Source organism: Labrus mixtus, chromosome 9, assembly GCF_963584025.1.
Source record: "Labrus mixtus chromosome 9, fLabMix1.1, whole genome shotgun sequence".
Classification (NCBI taxonomy): Eukaryota; Metazoa; Chordata; class Actinopteri; order Labriformes; family Labridae; genus Labrus; species Labrus mixtus.
In genome coordinates, this window is record NC_083620.1 from 13,955,608 (window position 1) to 13,972,439 (window position 16,832).

Consider the following 16,832-nt stretch of genomic DNA (forward strand, 5'->3'; position numbering starts at 1 on the left):
AATCTACTGTGACATTGGTGACAAACTCCTCTTTAGTAATGTAACTTTTATTTTTACAGACATACTGTACGTTTGACAGCTAGGGGGCTGACATTGTTAGCTTGGTCCCATCTGTGACCTGAGTACTCACTACTCCTTGGTTATGTATGTCACTCCAATTTGTGTTGAGATTTAAAGCCTACTAGGGTTTGTGTCAGTCTGGTAATGTACCATCGAGGCTAATGACCCCATTCAAGAAAGTTGGCTAACATTAGCCAGACACCGCTCTTAGATAATGTTAGCTGAGCTGTATTGTATTGAAATAACATGTTGTGGGAGGCTTATGATAGGCTAGCTAGGCTAGCTAGCTTTCACTCTCCTAGCAGAATGTTGTTTTAAAGAGATCGATACAATGTGCTGGAGTTGATACAATGCCACAGAAGTTGAAAGCACATCTTACTGCAACGGCAGTCATCAACTATCAATCAACCACTTCCATGGAAATGGCATGCCCATCGCATTGAATCTAAAAAAATAATTTAAAGTAAAGAAAAATAGACATTTTCATATTAAAAAAAAAATGTTAGAACCAAATAAACAGAATAGATACTTTTTTATGTAGTTCTTGTGTAACTTTTCTATCCAAGTTATATTCATGATCTATTTGTGTCTATTTATGGTCTATTTACATTCAATGATCTTTATCTATCCAATACAACATCCTGTTTCAAAGCCTTCAGAATATTTAAGTGCTTCAGGATCATCATTGACAAGACTTTATCAATAGTTGTCCTCAACAAATAATGTCACACACTACTTCCCAAACGAAACACAACTTGCAAGAAAATAGAACCAACAGCAGCCTTCAGTAACTTCAGGCAATGAGCACACACACTCTTTTATCCTCCCTATCTCATCAGTGTCAATCTTAAAGTAAAAAAATCTGCAAAATATATTAAGCAGACATCCATTTCTCATCATCCATCCCCTCTTGGGAAAGGGTGTGTGTGTTTACGCTAAAGGGTGTGTGTGGCATACGCTAAAACACTTTGTGTGAGGGCATTTGTGTGTGTGTGTGTGTGTGTGTGTGTGTGTGTGTGTGTGTGTGTGTGTGTGTGTGTGTGTTTGTGTTTGTGTTTGTGTGTGTGTGTGTGTGTGTGTGTGTGTGTGTGTGTGTGTGTGTGTGTGAGAGAGGGGGAAAGAGGGTGTGAATGTTCCTTTTGAAGCAACACAAAGGAATGTCCTGTAACACGGACAGAGGAGGTTACACAAACATCCACAGACGTGACCAAAACAGTTTACTCGAGCTCACTCGCTCAAAACAGCTTCACACAACTCGCAGCGCAGACAAGTGAGAGAAGGAAGACAAACAGACAGACAAAAATACAGAGACAGAGAAAGTGGAAAAAAAAGGCTGAGAATGAGGAATGAGACAGAGGAGAGATGAAAGACAGCGGGATGGATGAGAGAGAAACAAGGGGGACTGTGATTGAGTGAAAAACAAATAGAGTGAGAAAAAAACATTAAGACAGAACAGAGAAATATATATATAAAAAAAGGGGAAAGATAGAGAACATTGCTGCAGCTACTGTACTGTGAAAAGGACAAGAAAAGTCCACAAAGCCCCAAGATACCTCGGCACATCAAACACTGTATAGACTGCGACAAAGAGCATGTCTGAGTCACACTCTGAAAGAGGCAAAAGATAATAAATGCTTTGTTTGCATCTGTGAAGTTATGCACAGGCTTGTGCGAGTACATCCCTTGCTTTGTTGTGGTGTGCTTCCGATTTTTGCTAAGTCATCATTGTTGTGCCTTTGTGATCTCCTTCAAAAGCATACACACATTAGAGACATCACTGGAAAAACTTTGACTCGAAAATGCATTTCAATTTTTTCTTTGGTACTGGAGCCTTTTAGTGTGTCTTACATCTTCACCAGCGAGCCTCTGTGGCCCTTTTGGGGCTTTGATTAGCATTAGCATCCACTTAGCTTTCGCGAGTGCCTCTCAGGCATGTATGATTCATCACCTGTTTAGGGGGACAAATTACACCGATGGGTACAAAGAAGATGGATGAGCTGCACTCTGCCAACTAGGCTGGAAAATCAGTGTTTGAAAAGGTGAAAATATAATATCCATGTAACTATGTAACTTTGAACACATTCCACTTTGGCTCCTTTGTGTATGTCAATATAGGGACGAGATATTGAACATAAACACACTACATCAGCGTTCATGCCTCTTGTCCAATCAAATCACTTTAGAGAAACTAACTTCTGTATAACAAAGTACATCTTCAAATCTGAATTAAAATGTGCATGAATAAAAAAGGGGACATGGCTTTAGTCCTGTTTCTACAAGCTAATCTCTGTATTGCGCTAAGCTAACATCCCTACATTCTTTGTGTCTTCTGCCACTCTACTTAGCAGGCTCCCACCCTCCGCTGTGATGTGCTCCTGCTTAACACCTTGGCTAAGCTCTCTGAATAATGCAGAGGGGACCAACACCTGCTGAGTCAGCACTGAAGACAGGTCAGCGGAGACACTAGCGGAACTGCTTTAGCAGCCGTAACACCCAAATGCAGAGGTGGCACAAACAAGCAGATGCATGGGTGATAGGGCACCAAATTATACATAATCACAGAAACACACAGAGAAGAGAAGAGGGGGAGAGAGAGAGAGAGAGACTGGAGCGCACAGGTTGAGAGAAGCCTAACTGTAAAAGAAAGTAGCACTTGGAAAAAATGCATAATCAATGCAGTTATGTTTCCTAGGAAACATTTGCTTTACAACAATGTGTCATGGACAACAATATCAAGATAGTAGCAGGGTCTTAGACTTCCCTGAAAGATGCTGAATCCTCTCTTAAGTATCCCCTTGTCTTAACCCCGTAAAGAGAACAGGTTTAGTTTCATTGGACGTACAGACTAATTATCAAAAATATATCTTGTGAAAGTAGATTGGTGTTCAAAGTTACATGCACACGTGTTGCGTCATTGTCAACTACAGTGTTATGCATAAATGGAGGGATGAAAACGACAAAACTCCACTTCATACAGAAAGCTTTATCTTCATCTTAAATGTTTTCTTTTTTGTTCACAGGAAAACAAACTCCAGGAAACAGGGACTGTCGATAAGACTGGGGGAACATATGAAGAAAAAAAAGAGGAGGACAGAATATAAAAGGAGAAGAAGACAGACTAGAGACGCACCACTTCAACGAGCAGGAGAGAAAGTAGGAGAGGAGAAAGCAGGTGGGTGTGTGAAGTTACTCAAGTTGTAACGACAGATTGTGAGGGAGGGGCGGGATAGAGAAAAGCAGAGGATGAAGGATGAGAGGGGCTTGTCCCTGTGTAACCCTCCTACACTGTGATGGAGTGTATTTACCAACACTTCATCAGCAATATCCTCCCTCTGTGTACGTGTGGGTGAATCTACACAGCATGTGGGGCCTGATGGAGTGTTGCCTGTAGCATTTGCATTATCTCATCTGCTTGTGTGATACTGTATCTGTACTATGAATCATCCAACATACTCTTTCTGGATAAGGATTAGTAATATTTCTTGTCTTTTATAACTTTGTCTTAAGGTTGGATTAAGGGCCTGGTCTTCGTCACATATGGAGAAATGCCAGGGGATTCTTCAGCTATCTTAGTGTCTGTCAATCAAACCTGCAAATGTCAAGAATAACAGCTGAGGCACACCACACAGCATGCACTTTATAGATTCCGTGTGCTGCCTCTGTGTTTGAATTTAGTGCATCTGTTTAAGGGATAATAGGATAATATGTGTGTGTGTGTGTGTGTGCATGCTTGTTAAAGAGTGTGTGTATGTGTGTGTGTGTGTTTGTGTGTGTTTGTAAGGCTTGTTAGGGAAGCAGTTGGCTCCTGCTGACAGCAACTGCAGTCTGAACAGCAGGGCTGACGAGGACAATCAATTAGTCCATAAACACACACACGCCCATGCACACACACACAAAACACACACACACTGATGTTCACGTATAAATAGGTGTGCAGAATAAAACACGCAGCTAGAACACATTAACTGCACGAAAAGAAACCACATTTTGTCATCTTTATATCTCATGATCATACAACTGTATGAAAAACTGGCTGCTGCTATAGGCTCTGTGTGTGTTTCTGCTAAGCCACAGCTGTGGTTGCACAAGTTTATCAAATATCAGCCTTGATCCCTCCAAGGGGCTGCTTGGATGCTGTTTGCTGGATGTATGATTGTGTGTGCGTGTTTGCTCTGAGCGTTGTGTGTGATGCTGAGCAGATGCTGATGTTTTGACAGCGGTCCTGCTCTCAGTCTGCCTGCCTCACATCAGCTGTCTGTGAGTGTGAGCTTTTTCATGGGTGTGCTTCGAGAGTGCGGGGTTAAGCAGTGGTCTGCCTGTCAGTGTGTTTCTGACCTTCTATCTACCACTGGGATCACTTATCCCACCGCCGGCTCCACAGAAGCACATAACGTCATCCCCCTGCCATTTCTTTACCCTCCGACTTTTATATTCTTTCTTTCTGCCTGTTAACTTTTTCTTTCTGCCCTGCTCTCATTTCCCCTCTTTGATATGCCTCTAACAATGCCTTCTCTCCTTTTCTTCTGTGCTGCCTATCCATGTCCCTTATTGCCATGTCACCCGCCCTCCTTTCCACATTTGTATTCTCTCCTTTCAGCTCTCCTCTTCCTCACTCTCTGCCACTCCAATACCAAATTCAGACAGTAAATGATGAAATGAAAACAGGAGAGGGGAACCTAATGAAGACTAGAAGAGACAGAGAGAGAGAGAAAGTGGGAGAAACGCTGAGACACACAAATGGAGGATCAGAGAGAGAGAAGGAAATACGGGGAGAAACGCTGACAGTTGGAGAGGAAAAGATAAAAGTGTTTGACAGAGGAGGAAAAAAAGATTCTTTTTCATTTGTGTCGGCGCACTATTGTCAGAGTAACAAAGACATAGCACTCACAGAGCACTGGAGGATTTCTCCCTTTCTGTCTTGCTCTGCACACACACACACACACACACACACACACACACATATAAAACACACACAACATAAATACACAGAGTGTTTATCTCTTTCCTTCAGCAGGGATGGATCTCCCGGGGTGAGAGCGGCTTCAGCTCTCATCATTCTGCAGTGTCATTTCTGACATTTGTCATGTTTTCGCCCTCACTTAGCCCTGCTAGCACAACCCCCCTGGCTTCACAGTATTTCTCAGAATGCTGAATTTGTCTCTCAGGGAAAGACTGAGATCAGAACAGATGGATTCATGGTATGAGGTTTGGGCGTATAAAAAAGCCATATGAATAGCAGCAGGTAACAGTTATGGCTTGAACACAATACTCAATATAAAACCACTGCCCTGCTGCAAAGGGGTCATTGGATTTATGCTGCAGTTGGTTGCATTTGTCAGAGGTGACTTGTGAGCCTCAACTACTTCAAAAAAGCTTCAAGATCATATCCTTTGAGTTCATGCTGACTATAGAATGATAAATACAGAAAAAAAGGAGAAACACCACTCCTGGGAAATGTAGTTAAATTCCTTGTTTTGAAGGGGAGCAGCGTTTATGGTTTACGCTTAAGAAATGGCTGCAATACATTTGTATAAATGAATTATTAATAAACAAAAATGGTTAACCAAATTAACTATCTACTATTGGAGCACCACTTGACACAATTCCCATGGTGCATGAAGGGAAAAACTACCCTGCTGTTGACCATGTCATCCCATTGAGTGTATTCTTCAATGAAGCCAAAATCACGACAGTTATGACAAACACTGGCTTTACACATTGGTGACATCAGTTTGGGCCAAAGTCCGCACAATGGACTATGCCACGATTTCAACTCTCAGCCCCTTTGGCTAACCTAAACACACATTTAACAAATTGATAAAACAGCAAAGATCCCCCAGGTCGTCAAAGTCCACAGAACAGATTATTGTGCCAGTTTGAAGCAGACAGTTAGGGGAAGTTGAAATACTCTCGTGTTAGAGTTCATTGCATTTTTCTCTATACCTTTGCCTTCACTTTCTAATCTGGAGCACCACAGGAGCCACATTGGTCGACAGAGCTGTCAATCATGACATCTTACCCCTTTTCTGTAGCATCAAATAACAAATTGAAACTAAACTTGAAAAATGAACACTAGGACATCTGCACAATAAGAACTAACTTTAATGTGAGAAACCCTATGTTTGAGAAAAAAATGAAGTTTCTTTAGAATTTAAGTCCATCAGTTCACATGGTGGACTTTATGACCTATGCTTTGGTCAGTATGTAGGGAGAGTTTCAAATGTTTTGGCTTTTACTTTGGTGGAGTGTCATGTTGTCTATGCAGTTCATGCTCAAAGCCCACATAGTCTTATTATGACATGTTTAGTGTAGTTTATATGGATTCAATACACTGCTCCAGAATATTAAGGATGTAAACTCTGGTGCAAACTAATAAGTGAACACCTTGCCTTTCAATAAATCATGCAGCCATCACCGGCTTTAAAAAGAATATTTGCATGCAGCTTCATGCAGATCAAACGCCTTCCTGTTATGATCCAACTTAAAGCTCAATGATTCCCAAATAGCTGCAGTAAAGATCCTTCTAATTTCCCCCCACAATCCCCTCTGAGAGCCCGTTTCTATGCAACACCTCGCCTGAGGGGATACCAATGTAATTAACACACCAGCTGCAGCTGCAGAGGCATTGTTACACACCGGAGGTGTAAATATGAAGTGTGCTGTATAGTTTAGGACCCTGTCACCACATGGTGGTCTGATAACAAGGCATTTTCTTTTGTTGCCTCAAAGTTGTCACGCAAATGTATGTTTTTATTTTTATTTGTTTCAGGAATCATTTTGTTATAGTCTTTGTGCAAGGTGTCTGAGTGAAAATGTGCAGTTTCGGGATATATTGTAATACTCTGTTTAACTGAAACTCTCTTTTATATAGCTGAGTAGTTTTCAAACACCTTATACACTTAAGTAAATTTAGAGAGAGGTTAATCACTTTGCTTGATATGCTGTTTAAACACTAAGTGATGTTACAGGCAAAGAGTATTTGTCTCAATCTATAAACAGACCTCTGCTGTAGGTATGAGGATGTTAATGCTCTTAGCTTCTCTCAAATACACACAATTATATCTATCATCTCTAACACTGATCTACTTCTATGTTCTTACCCTATTATCCTTCGTTCTTATTCATCAGTGTGTCTCTCTTATAGGGGGGCCACCTTCCCTCCCTGCGTGTTCACAAACTCTCTCCCTCTGTCCAAACTTTCTTTGCTTTTCTTCTATCCTCTTCTTATCCCTTAATCTCTTGTTTCTTTTTCACATTCGCTGCTTATTCAGCACACTCCCTCCTTCTTTCCCTTTCTCTCTGTTGTGATGCCATGCACTCACTATCACTCTTTCACACCTCTCCTCTGTCTCTTTTCATATCCATCTCTCCCTCTCTTTCTCTCTCTCTCTCTCTCTCCCTGGCTCTTTCTTTAACCTGCTCGTCAGCTCTTTTTTGCAAAGCTCACATATTGGCAAGACTTTCCCATCTCCCTCCTCCTCCTCCTCCTCCTCCCCTACTTGGGTTCGCTCCTCGCGTTACCCTGTTCAACCCCTCATCTCCCCTTCAATTAAAACTTTCTACTTGTTTATTCTCCCACTTCTGTTCATTAATTCCCCTCATCCTGTCTCTTCCTATCTCTACCATCTTTCCTAAAAAAAACTCCTATTTTATTCCCTTTATGTTCCTCATTGCATCTGAACTTCTCTTTTATCCACTGGCCTGTTAATTTTGGTTTCTCTAGCATCTTGATAGAGAAACCAACCTCTTCCTCTCCTTCTCATTTTCCTGTTCCTCTGTAGCTGCAGCCACCATGGCAGTCAGGTGGCTCAGCTACTGAAGACACTCTTCAAGGACTAAACATCTGTCTCCTTTTATTTTCCTTTCAGCCATGCTCTCTACTTCTCCTCAACAGTACACTGTGTCCCCAGCTGGGCTTAGTCTCTGAAGAGCTTTATTGGCTTGTGAATTGAGTAAAAAGACAGTTCACAGTAGAGATAGATTAAAAAAAAAAAAGTCAAAAGTTGTCAAAAGCATTTGACAGCTTAGAACAAACATTTTTTTGTAGCTTTTCTTTAACAGGTCTGTCATTCTCAGGCTGTTTCACTCTCTTGCACTGCATTCTCCCACTCCTGAAGAAATTATGAACTATCCATCAAATAACTGCTAATGGTGACTATTACATTAGCTTATTAGCTTGTTTTGCTGCCTCTATAAATGATAGCTGCTGCTAAATATTGTTTCTATCTGGTTTTAAATGAATCGTTAATCATTATTATGCATATCCTGCTAAAGTATTTGTCTAGCGGCAGGTCAAACTTTTGACCACACGTCGTTTACTGGCTTAGGTTTTATCATTTAAGTGTCTCACCTTGACCAAAGAATATTAGGGCAATATCAATAAAATTATATTTGAACATACGGAGCTACCCAAGACCAAGGGAGCAAGAAGGAGAGGGAGAACAAAAATATGCGGAACAAAAAACTGATATAGGAGGACCTCTACCATACACAATGTCTACATATAGGATAGGTAATACAATTCAGTGAAAAAGCAGCACATGGTGCAAATGCACAGAAAGCACATGTCCACACAAAACCTGTCATATTTAAGAATATATATAAGACTGCACATTTAAAACATCAGATGTCAGTCGGCTTAGCCACACACTAGTTTAGAGCTATTAGGGTACTTCTGCTCACACCAATCTGTTAATTCTGAGATGTGCTGTTTCACAATTGACACTCCATGTTCAGGACGTCTGTCATCCAAATCTCTTCATCATAATTGGCTCGTTCTTAACTGGAGATAACAAGTGATAATGTCAGTTCCCTGAAGTCACAACATCACTAGAAGAACTCACCAACTTTAAACGAAAAACAATATTCTGTGTATTTTGATAATCTAGAGGAATGCATTGTTCTTGTATACTATCACATATGGGTCACGAGGCGAGGAAGCTTAATAATGTTTCCATTTCCCTCATTCTGCATGAATGACCCTCCCAGGGTGGGAAGCCAGATTTATCTGGTGAGGGTACTGCATGTTGACAGAGTCCTGCTTGTGCCTTCCTTTTATGCTTAACCTTTGAACATAAACCGAGATCAGATAATCTGCTGATGGTCGGCACTTTACTCCGTTCTCTTTCCCTCTCTCCAAAAAATTCCTTATCTCACCCCCCTCCACTCCTCCATCAGCTCGCCTCCCCCCCATCTCCTCTTTTATATTCTCTCCATTTGCTCACCATTGGCCATGCTATCTCGCTCACCAAGCTGACAGGGCAGAAAAGTGAAGGGACAGGTCTTTTTAACTTGGCATATCTCTCTTAGCACACCTTTTCCCTCTCCCTCTCCTCCGTGCTCTCTAACTCCTCTAAGCTCCCCTCTAAACTTTCACTCTTCCCCTGCTGCCCTCTCTGCTAAGAATCCCAGCACCACCACGTTGTTCACCCTATCTCCCCTCAATTTCCAAGACATAATCTTACTTTTTGCTACTCTCTCTTGTTGCACACAATCCACTCCTGTCAGACTGTCCGAGTGGTCACCACCCTGTTTTTGTTTCTGCGCAAAGGGAGGAAAAGACTGTCTGCCAAATGTTTAGGGGTGTGGTAACTATGCTCATGCAATTCCTGCACAAAAAAAGTGACTGTGTTCATGAGCAATAACAAGTGTTTATTAGGGGATACCCTTGAAAGGGAGATCCTGTGTTTGTTTTGAAATGTGTGTCAGACATGGTGGGTGGGTTGGGAGTAGTTTCTTACTGGGTGTCCTGAGTGTGACTCATGAGTTCCAGTGACAGCCCTGTCTGCATGTCATCCCTGTGTTTAATATGGTGACATATAAACGTTTGGATTCTGTTTGCATGCTGTCTGGGATCAGCCATGACTGCAGGAGGGATTGTCCAGTAGGGCTGCAGAAACCAGTCCGTTTAGTAATAGAGAAATCTATCGATTATTCTGGCGATTAATAGAGTAATCGCCCTCTGTTATAAATGTACACCAATAATAATCCACACAGATCAAAGAAGGGACTTTCTTGAATAGAGCTATAACTGACTATAAAAGCAGCATTCTCTATGTGCGTGTGTCAATTAAAATATTAAAAGTCAGCGGTGGAATAAAAGCTGTCTCTGTATTGTTTTTTATTGTTAAGAGAAATATCTTTAATAGAATCCAATAGAATATGGTATATGAAAAGGAAAGAGTTGTTACTTCTTCAGGCTCAGCAAAAACTCATATCCTGGCGCTGTGTCTGAGACAAACCATAAAGGAGATGTGTCAGTCAGTGTGCTTGTGTCAAAGAAGAAAACTCACTGTCGCCGCACACGAGAGCAGAGACGTTGATCAGGATTGAGAAACACATAGAGACGCTCATGCTCTGCAGAAATAAAACGAGAGCACATAAATAAGTATGCGAATTCCATTTATAAAGTATTTTGTGCCGTTAGACAGAGCGCTGTGAAGCTGTCTGGATTTAGACAAAGCCTTGAGGCAAAAACTTTGCCTCAGCATTTTAGAAATCGCGGTACTCCACTGATTCAAGGAATTGTTTCCGCCCTAGAAGCTTTGGTTTTTTTCCAGCACCTGGGACACTGAGTATGAATACTTGAAGGGCATTCTTTTAGACCTAAGATGTTTCAAGTGTTACCACAGACAAGGCCACCTTGAGTTCTCAGAAACACTCAAGAAGCATGACATCACACTCACTGATATCACCATCCCTTCAGAGTGTGGGAGCACACAGGTCTTGTCTGCATGTGAACTATGTGTATTAATATTTAACTTGTTTTTTACTGTCTATTTCTTTGTTTCTGTAGTGAATATCAGGATATCTTAAGGGGTTTTAAATGTTACTTTACAAATGACGACTTTCCTTTTTCTTCTTCAGGTTGCTTTGGTTTGTGTGAGCGTGCACGCTTGCATGTCTGTGACACTGTTTCCGACATTATATTTGCTCACAAAGCCAACAGGTTGAAGAGGCTTTTGATTAAAAAGGAGATGAACAGATGGGGGAGAGATAAAGGCAGAAATGAGAAGGGGGAGAGATTGAAAAAGGAGGATCTGGGGAGATGGACTGATATATGGCAAGGCAGAGACTGATAAGACAGCACTGAGAGAGAGGAGGGCAACAGATAAGAGAAGAACTGCTGGAATAAAGAGGAGGAGAAAGGTATGCCAGGAGCCTTTAAAGAAGATAATGTGCTTCTTTGTCTGAATAGAAGTTCTTTGTTTAGCGGAGAGTTATTGCATAGTCTGTTTCTTTTTAAAAGTTAATCATGCACCTCACTGCTAGCATACTACTCTCTAAAAGGAACATCTTCATTTTGTTACTCTCATAAATGTAAGGGTTACTGTAGTGCTGTGTGAGTGTGCATATGTGAGTGAGTGTGGCAGTATTATTACTTGACTTAAGCTTATCGTAAAGTCAACATGGAGGGAGAGAACAGTAAACTTAAATCTCCTGAGTATTTTATGCATTCCCTCGTAATCACAGGGTGAAAGCAAAAAGTGAAACACTTCTTCGGGACATCGGCTTGAATTTGTGATGGTTTGTCTTAGAGATTCATAATAAACCATTGAGATAAGAAATGAGAATCAATTTGAGTCTACATTTAGTCTACATATTTTAGCTAGGAAAGTGGTCTTATGACAGAATTTGTGATATTGTCTTCATAGTGATCAAGTCAAACTCACTTGATTTTGATAAAAAATTGTAATGTATACATTGGTAAGAACAATCAAACGTAGCTCTATAAAATTAGGGCTGTCAGCATTAACACGTTTATTACAATGAAATTAAGGTATATGTTATTTTGCCCCTTTCGTCCTTTTCGGCCGCTGTGGCGTCTTTCTGCTGCAATGATGGAAAAAAAAACACACCACTGTGCCTTCAAATAGCTTAGTTCAACAAAAACATTACTACACGGAGCTCAGTTGACTGAGTGGTGTAAAGTAATATGCACCTTGTGTGAAATGGAATGAAGATATCACCAAAGTACTTTGAGTATGAGCTAAGCATACAGGTGCAGCTGATCAGACTGATGTCAGCGGGCAATAACCAAAGCTGGCAGAGCGCAATTTTTTTAAGTGTGAGAAAAACCACAGACTTGTGGATGAAACTAAATTCAAGAGCGCTTGCTGGGTGGCAACTGACTGCAGGTCGGTCAACTCTGTGGAAGATTTTGGTCTAAAGAGGACGTCTTCTTGTTGGCATGTTGTGAACAGTTACACCTGAATGAAACCAAAAGCAACTAAGCAGAAAAGTGCAAATGCTATTGCATGAAAGGGGATCAGTGCAGAACAGAATTGCTTCATAACGTTAATATCGACTTAAAATCAATTTTTTAATGCTAAATGATTGAATGTTTAACAACATAATTGTGATTAACTATTGGAATTCAGCAAATAATCCTAGTTTGAATAATGTATTGTTTTACAGCCCTGATAAAAATGCAATGTAATGAGAAACTGTTGAAAATCAAAGTTGAAAATCATCCTGATTAATTGAATTATCTATATAGCTATGGTGTGTGGTAGCTTTTCATGGTGTTTGATTAAGATAGACTTTGTCTAAAAATAGTCAAAGCTTTATGTGGATCTACCACTGATGCAATCTGAAATCCAGTCCAACCCCAAAAAAATCGAACCTAGGGCAGGCGGTCACAGAGAATAAGTGCAAGTGCCAGTTTTGTCCAAGTGTTCCCATTCCTTAAAGTCACACTTCCAAGAGAAATTATAATGTATTTGAGAGCCACATCATTTGATTTGGGACATTTTGTGTTGTTTTACTTGTGAGTGTGATGATAGTATACCCCTGGACTGTTTCCTAAGTGTGTGTGACAATTACACTGTCAGAATATGCTTGTTTTTGTCTGTGCTTGCTTACACATGGACATATTTCCCTGCTCACAAGTGCCACTTTACACACACACACACACACACACGTTTTATGCAGGTTGCCTTGTCTGGTCTCCTCAACAGAGATAAGTTGTTCAGAGCAAAAGGCCAAACAGTGTTGACTTTGTTCTATGTGTTTACATGTGTATGTGTTGGTTTCCTTTTTCTACAAATAAATTATGTCCCCTTATCTCACCACCCAATTCCAACCCTTTAAATGCATACAAACTGACACACTGGCAGAAAAAGGAGAACGTGAAAACTGCTGCACAAACATAAGGGAGAAAAAAAAACCTTGGGGGGAATTCCTCGAAGTGAACGAAGACATTCTGACATTCTGACAGAACACTAACACACATACACAAAAGAACACACTAGGGCACTTTCACAATGATAAAGCGGTGAGCTCCTATCAGTTGAGGTTCGCTATTGCGCATAGAAACACAGCTAATCAGCACCAGTGAATTTAATAACGGAAATTAGCTCTAATTTTCCACATGCCTTGGATTTAAAGAGCCGTTTAAAGCCTTTGCAACATCTAACAACCTGTCTGTCTCAGCTATCACAGCGAATCTTAGTCATTGTGCAACGAAAGATCATCAAGAGATCAAAGGATTCTCTTTGATAACGGTGCTCTGATTTGATATTAACAGAACGTTGAAAAAAGAAAGACTCGACAGCTCTGTCAGGACGATCTGCAGTGAGTGACGGCTCGTCTCCCATGTGACAGCGTTCAAAAAGTGATGTCATCTTCAAAGCTCCTGTGACATAATGATTTAATTGTCTAAAACTGTGCAAAGTTAATGCTCAGACTGAGCGTGTCACCCAGCCAAGTTCTGAGGGCATGTTCTCGGATATAATCATTTCCTGACAACATCAGCGAGTGTTCCCGAATCTTGGATTAATTCGACAGATTGCAAGCGTAGACATCTTGGGGATATGTGCAAAGCAGAGGCTGTTTATACTTTGGATTCAAATTCACCCAAATCAATCAACCTCTTGTGTGTATTTATATCTTTTCAAAAGCATTCTAGGTCTGCTACAGGTTTAGAAAAAATATGAACTAGCACCTATGTGCTCAAGGAAGTGTTCAACTGTCTCTCTTTAAAGGAGACCTTAAGGCAAATTATGTTTATGTAGAAACTGATCAAAAATACATGTTTTAATGTCAATGTTGGTACTTTTTTTTAAATCTATGACTGTGAAGTGTTTGAAGAGGAGAAGCTAATACAGAAAAATATTGTCTCTCTCAGTTGGAGAAGAAAGGTAGGCGATTGTCTGTGAAACAAAAATAAAGCAGATCTGACAAAAACTGTTGAAACATGTCGAAGAAGCTCCCATTTCAAATTGTAAAAGCACATTAGCGTTTTAAATCTGCCTTCTTCTCAAAGCTCCTGCTTAACACTGTACTTAGCACTGTACAGATAGAGACCATAGATGTTTCATCCTAACCGGCATCATCTACACATAGTACAGCTGTGACCTCTCTGCTTCAGTGCAAGATCCAGCAGCTGTTCTGCTACGAACAGGTTACATCCCTGCAGTTAACATCCATAGATGACAGACACATTGAGATCAAAACAAAAACAAAACTCAAACTACAACGCTTTCTAATGAACAGTCAAATGCACTGAGGAAAATAATTGAAACTTCGGGAAAGTTCCAGGAGAGTTTGACGGGGAAAAACTGCAACTGTTTTTCAAGTCACGACCCCTTCCTCTTTGTTATTCTTTTGATATTAACACGCACACACAGACATGCACACACTGGGGTGAGAGGTGCCTGAGGGGCAGTCGTCCAGGTTAGAACCTAATACAGTGGTATTTTCATGTTTCCCAGCCAAAAGCAACCCTGCAGCTGTGTGAATGCCTTTGTGTGTGTGTGTGTGTGTGTGTGTGTGTGTGTGTGTGTGTGTGTGTGTGTGTGTGTGTGTGTGTGTGTGTGTGTGTGTGTGTGTGTGTGTGTGGGAGGGGGGGGGGGGGGGGGTTGTTTGACTCTATACCCTCAGGGCCAAATGAAAAGTAAGCTTGGCGCACCTGCAGGAAGTGAGACAGGCAATAGGCTGAAGACCTCAGCTTGAATGAAGGAGACGCACTGTTATGACAGAAGTCACCGACATGCAGTTTCCAAATCTGTGACAGTGAAGCAGCTTTGTCATCCTACACACTTTTCTATTCCTTTCTTCTGAACATCTTTTACCCACTTCTCTTGTATTTCCTCTCTGCACTCTGCTGCTGCCTCCTCCAACAGCATTTAAATCTGTGGGTCAACAGGTCATTCACTTCAAGCAGCCATTTGTCAGTCAATTGTCACACTTCCTGACAACTGATGGGCATTTGAGGACTTGAGCACATATGTATGATCATCTAAATAGATATTATAGGCTGCAACTGAGACAGAATATGAAATAGACAAAAAATAGATCCAATGATACATTTAAGGAGAAAAAGCCATTACCGTATCTGAACTAGCTTCAAGTTTTACCAAGCTACTGTATGAGATAAAAAAAATTGTGATTATGATAAGGTAGACTTTCCAATAAGTTTTTTTTTTTTTTTTAAATACGACAGATGTTAGGCAGAGAACACACTGAAAGCGCGAGCAACGTCAACACAGAAACATTACAGTAAAGAAATAAAGTCGTCTCACCGTCTCTCCTGATGTTGCCCATTATCACTTTGGCGATGGAGACCTGAGCTCTCCCGACTCCGGTAACAGTCCCCAACAATAAAACTATCCACATCTGGAAAATCACCACTCCATTCATGGCGATGACAAACTCGTGTAAGGTTTATACAACTTCAGAGATGTTCTCCTTCACTTACTGCGAAACAAATGGGATTAAAAGACAAGGCGAACAAAAAAGTTTAAGTCGAAACGAACTTTCCGTTCACCAACTTTGAGCCTCCGCGTCCTGCCTCCTCTGCCCGTAAATGTCAGCCACTTGTTGCCTCCTATTCCTGGCGCCTGTTTTACACGGTGTCCCGTCCTGTGCCAAAATCCCCACTAAAATAAACGTCTCCTTCTGAACGTTACGCACCCGCAGATACCAGAGAAGAAAACTCCGAAGCAGCAAAGGGCACGTGGAGGGTAATATAGCTCCGTTCACGGTCAGACATGAGTTTATAGGCGCCGAACTTCTTATCGCAGAGCTGCAAATAAATTCTGTTCAGTCACTCAGAAATATCCCGCATAGTTTACTGGTTCTTTAATGACGCGTCTCAGCCATGAAAGTCAGCGCGTAAAAGTTTACCAACTTGTGCTGCGCGCTCACGATGCGTGTGCGTCAGTGATGTGTGTGGGTAACCTGGGGCGGGATGTAAGAGGCACAGAGGAGAACTTTACTTTAAGAGACAATTTAGTTGGGAACACTATTAAAACATCACTTTAACAATTTCTATCTGTCTATCATCCATGTGTTTTGTGCTTATGTATGTTGACACACTAAGCGCTTGAAACAAAGCATGAGCTAACTCAAGAAGGAGCAGGTCTCTCCAGTAATTACACAAAGAAGAGTAAAGGAAACAGCTTAAGTGAGTTCACGTGGGTACTGATAACAGGAGGGTGGTCGTCACATTCTTTTTCAACACACCATCACATTCTTTTTATTATACACTGCATGTTGGATTGTAGAAGGTCAAACTGTTTTTTTTTTGTTCTTCTACATAGAGATTTCTGTAATTGACACTACCCCCCTGTTTCCTCCCTTTTTTTCTTCACCACTCACTGGAAAAAAAACATGCTGCTGTCACAACCCGTCTAACAAAACACAGATGGCATGATTGCACTTGTTGAGACATTCTAATAAGTTAAACCAGGAATAATTCAATAGGCAGCTTTGTGCACGCCAAGTGTTTGAAGTCATTCTAATGAGAACATTTCACAGAGATTGATCCA

General features: G+C 41.0%; 1 protein-coding gene across 2 annotated transcripts in view; it reads right to left on the reverse strand.

The window, feature by feature from the left end:
• pdgfd (platelet derived growth factor d) overlaps positions 1–16,196 on the reverse strand; it is a 52,955-nt gene extending 36,759 nt beyond the window's left edge. For both annotated transcript variants that reach the window (XM_061046386.1, XM_061046385.1), the window contains exon 1: positions 15,585–16,196. In XM_061046386.1, coding sequence (XP_060902369.1) covers positions 15,585–15,702 — 118 coding nt within the window. In that variant the 5' untranslated portion in view covers positions 15,703–16,196. The remainder of the gene's footprint in view (positions 1–15,584) is intronic.
• Positions 16,197–16,832: the final 636 nt, after the last annotated feature.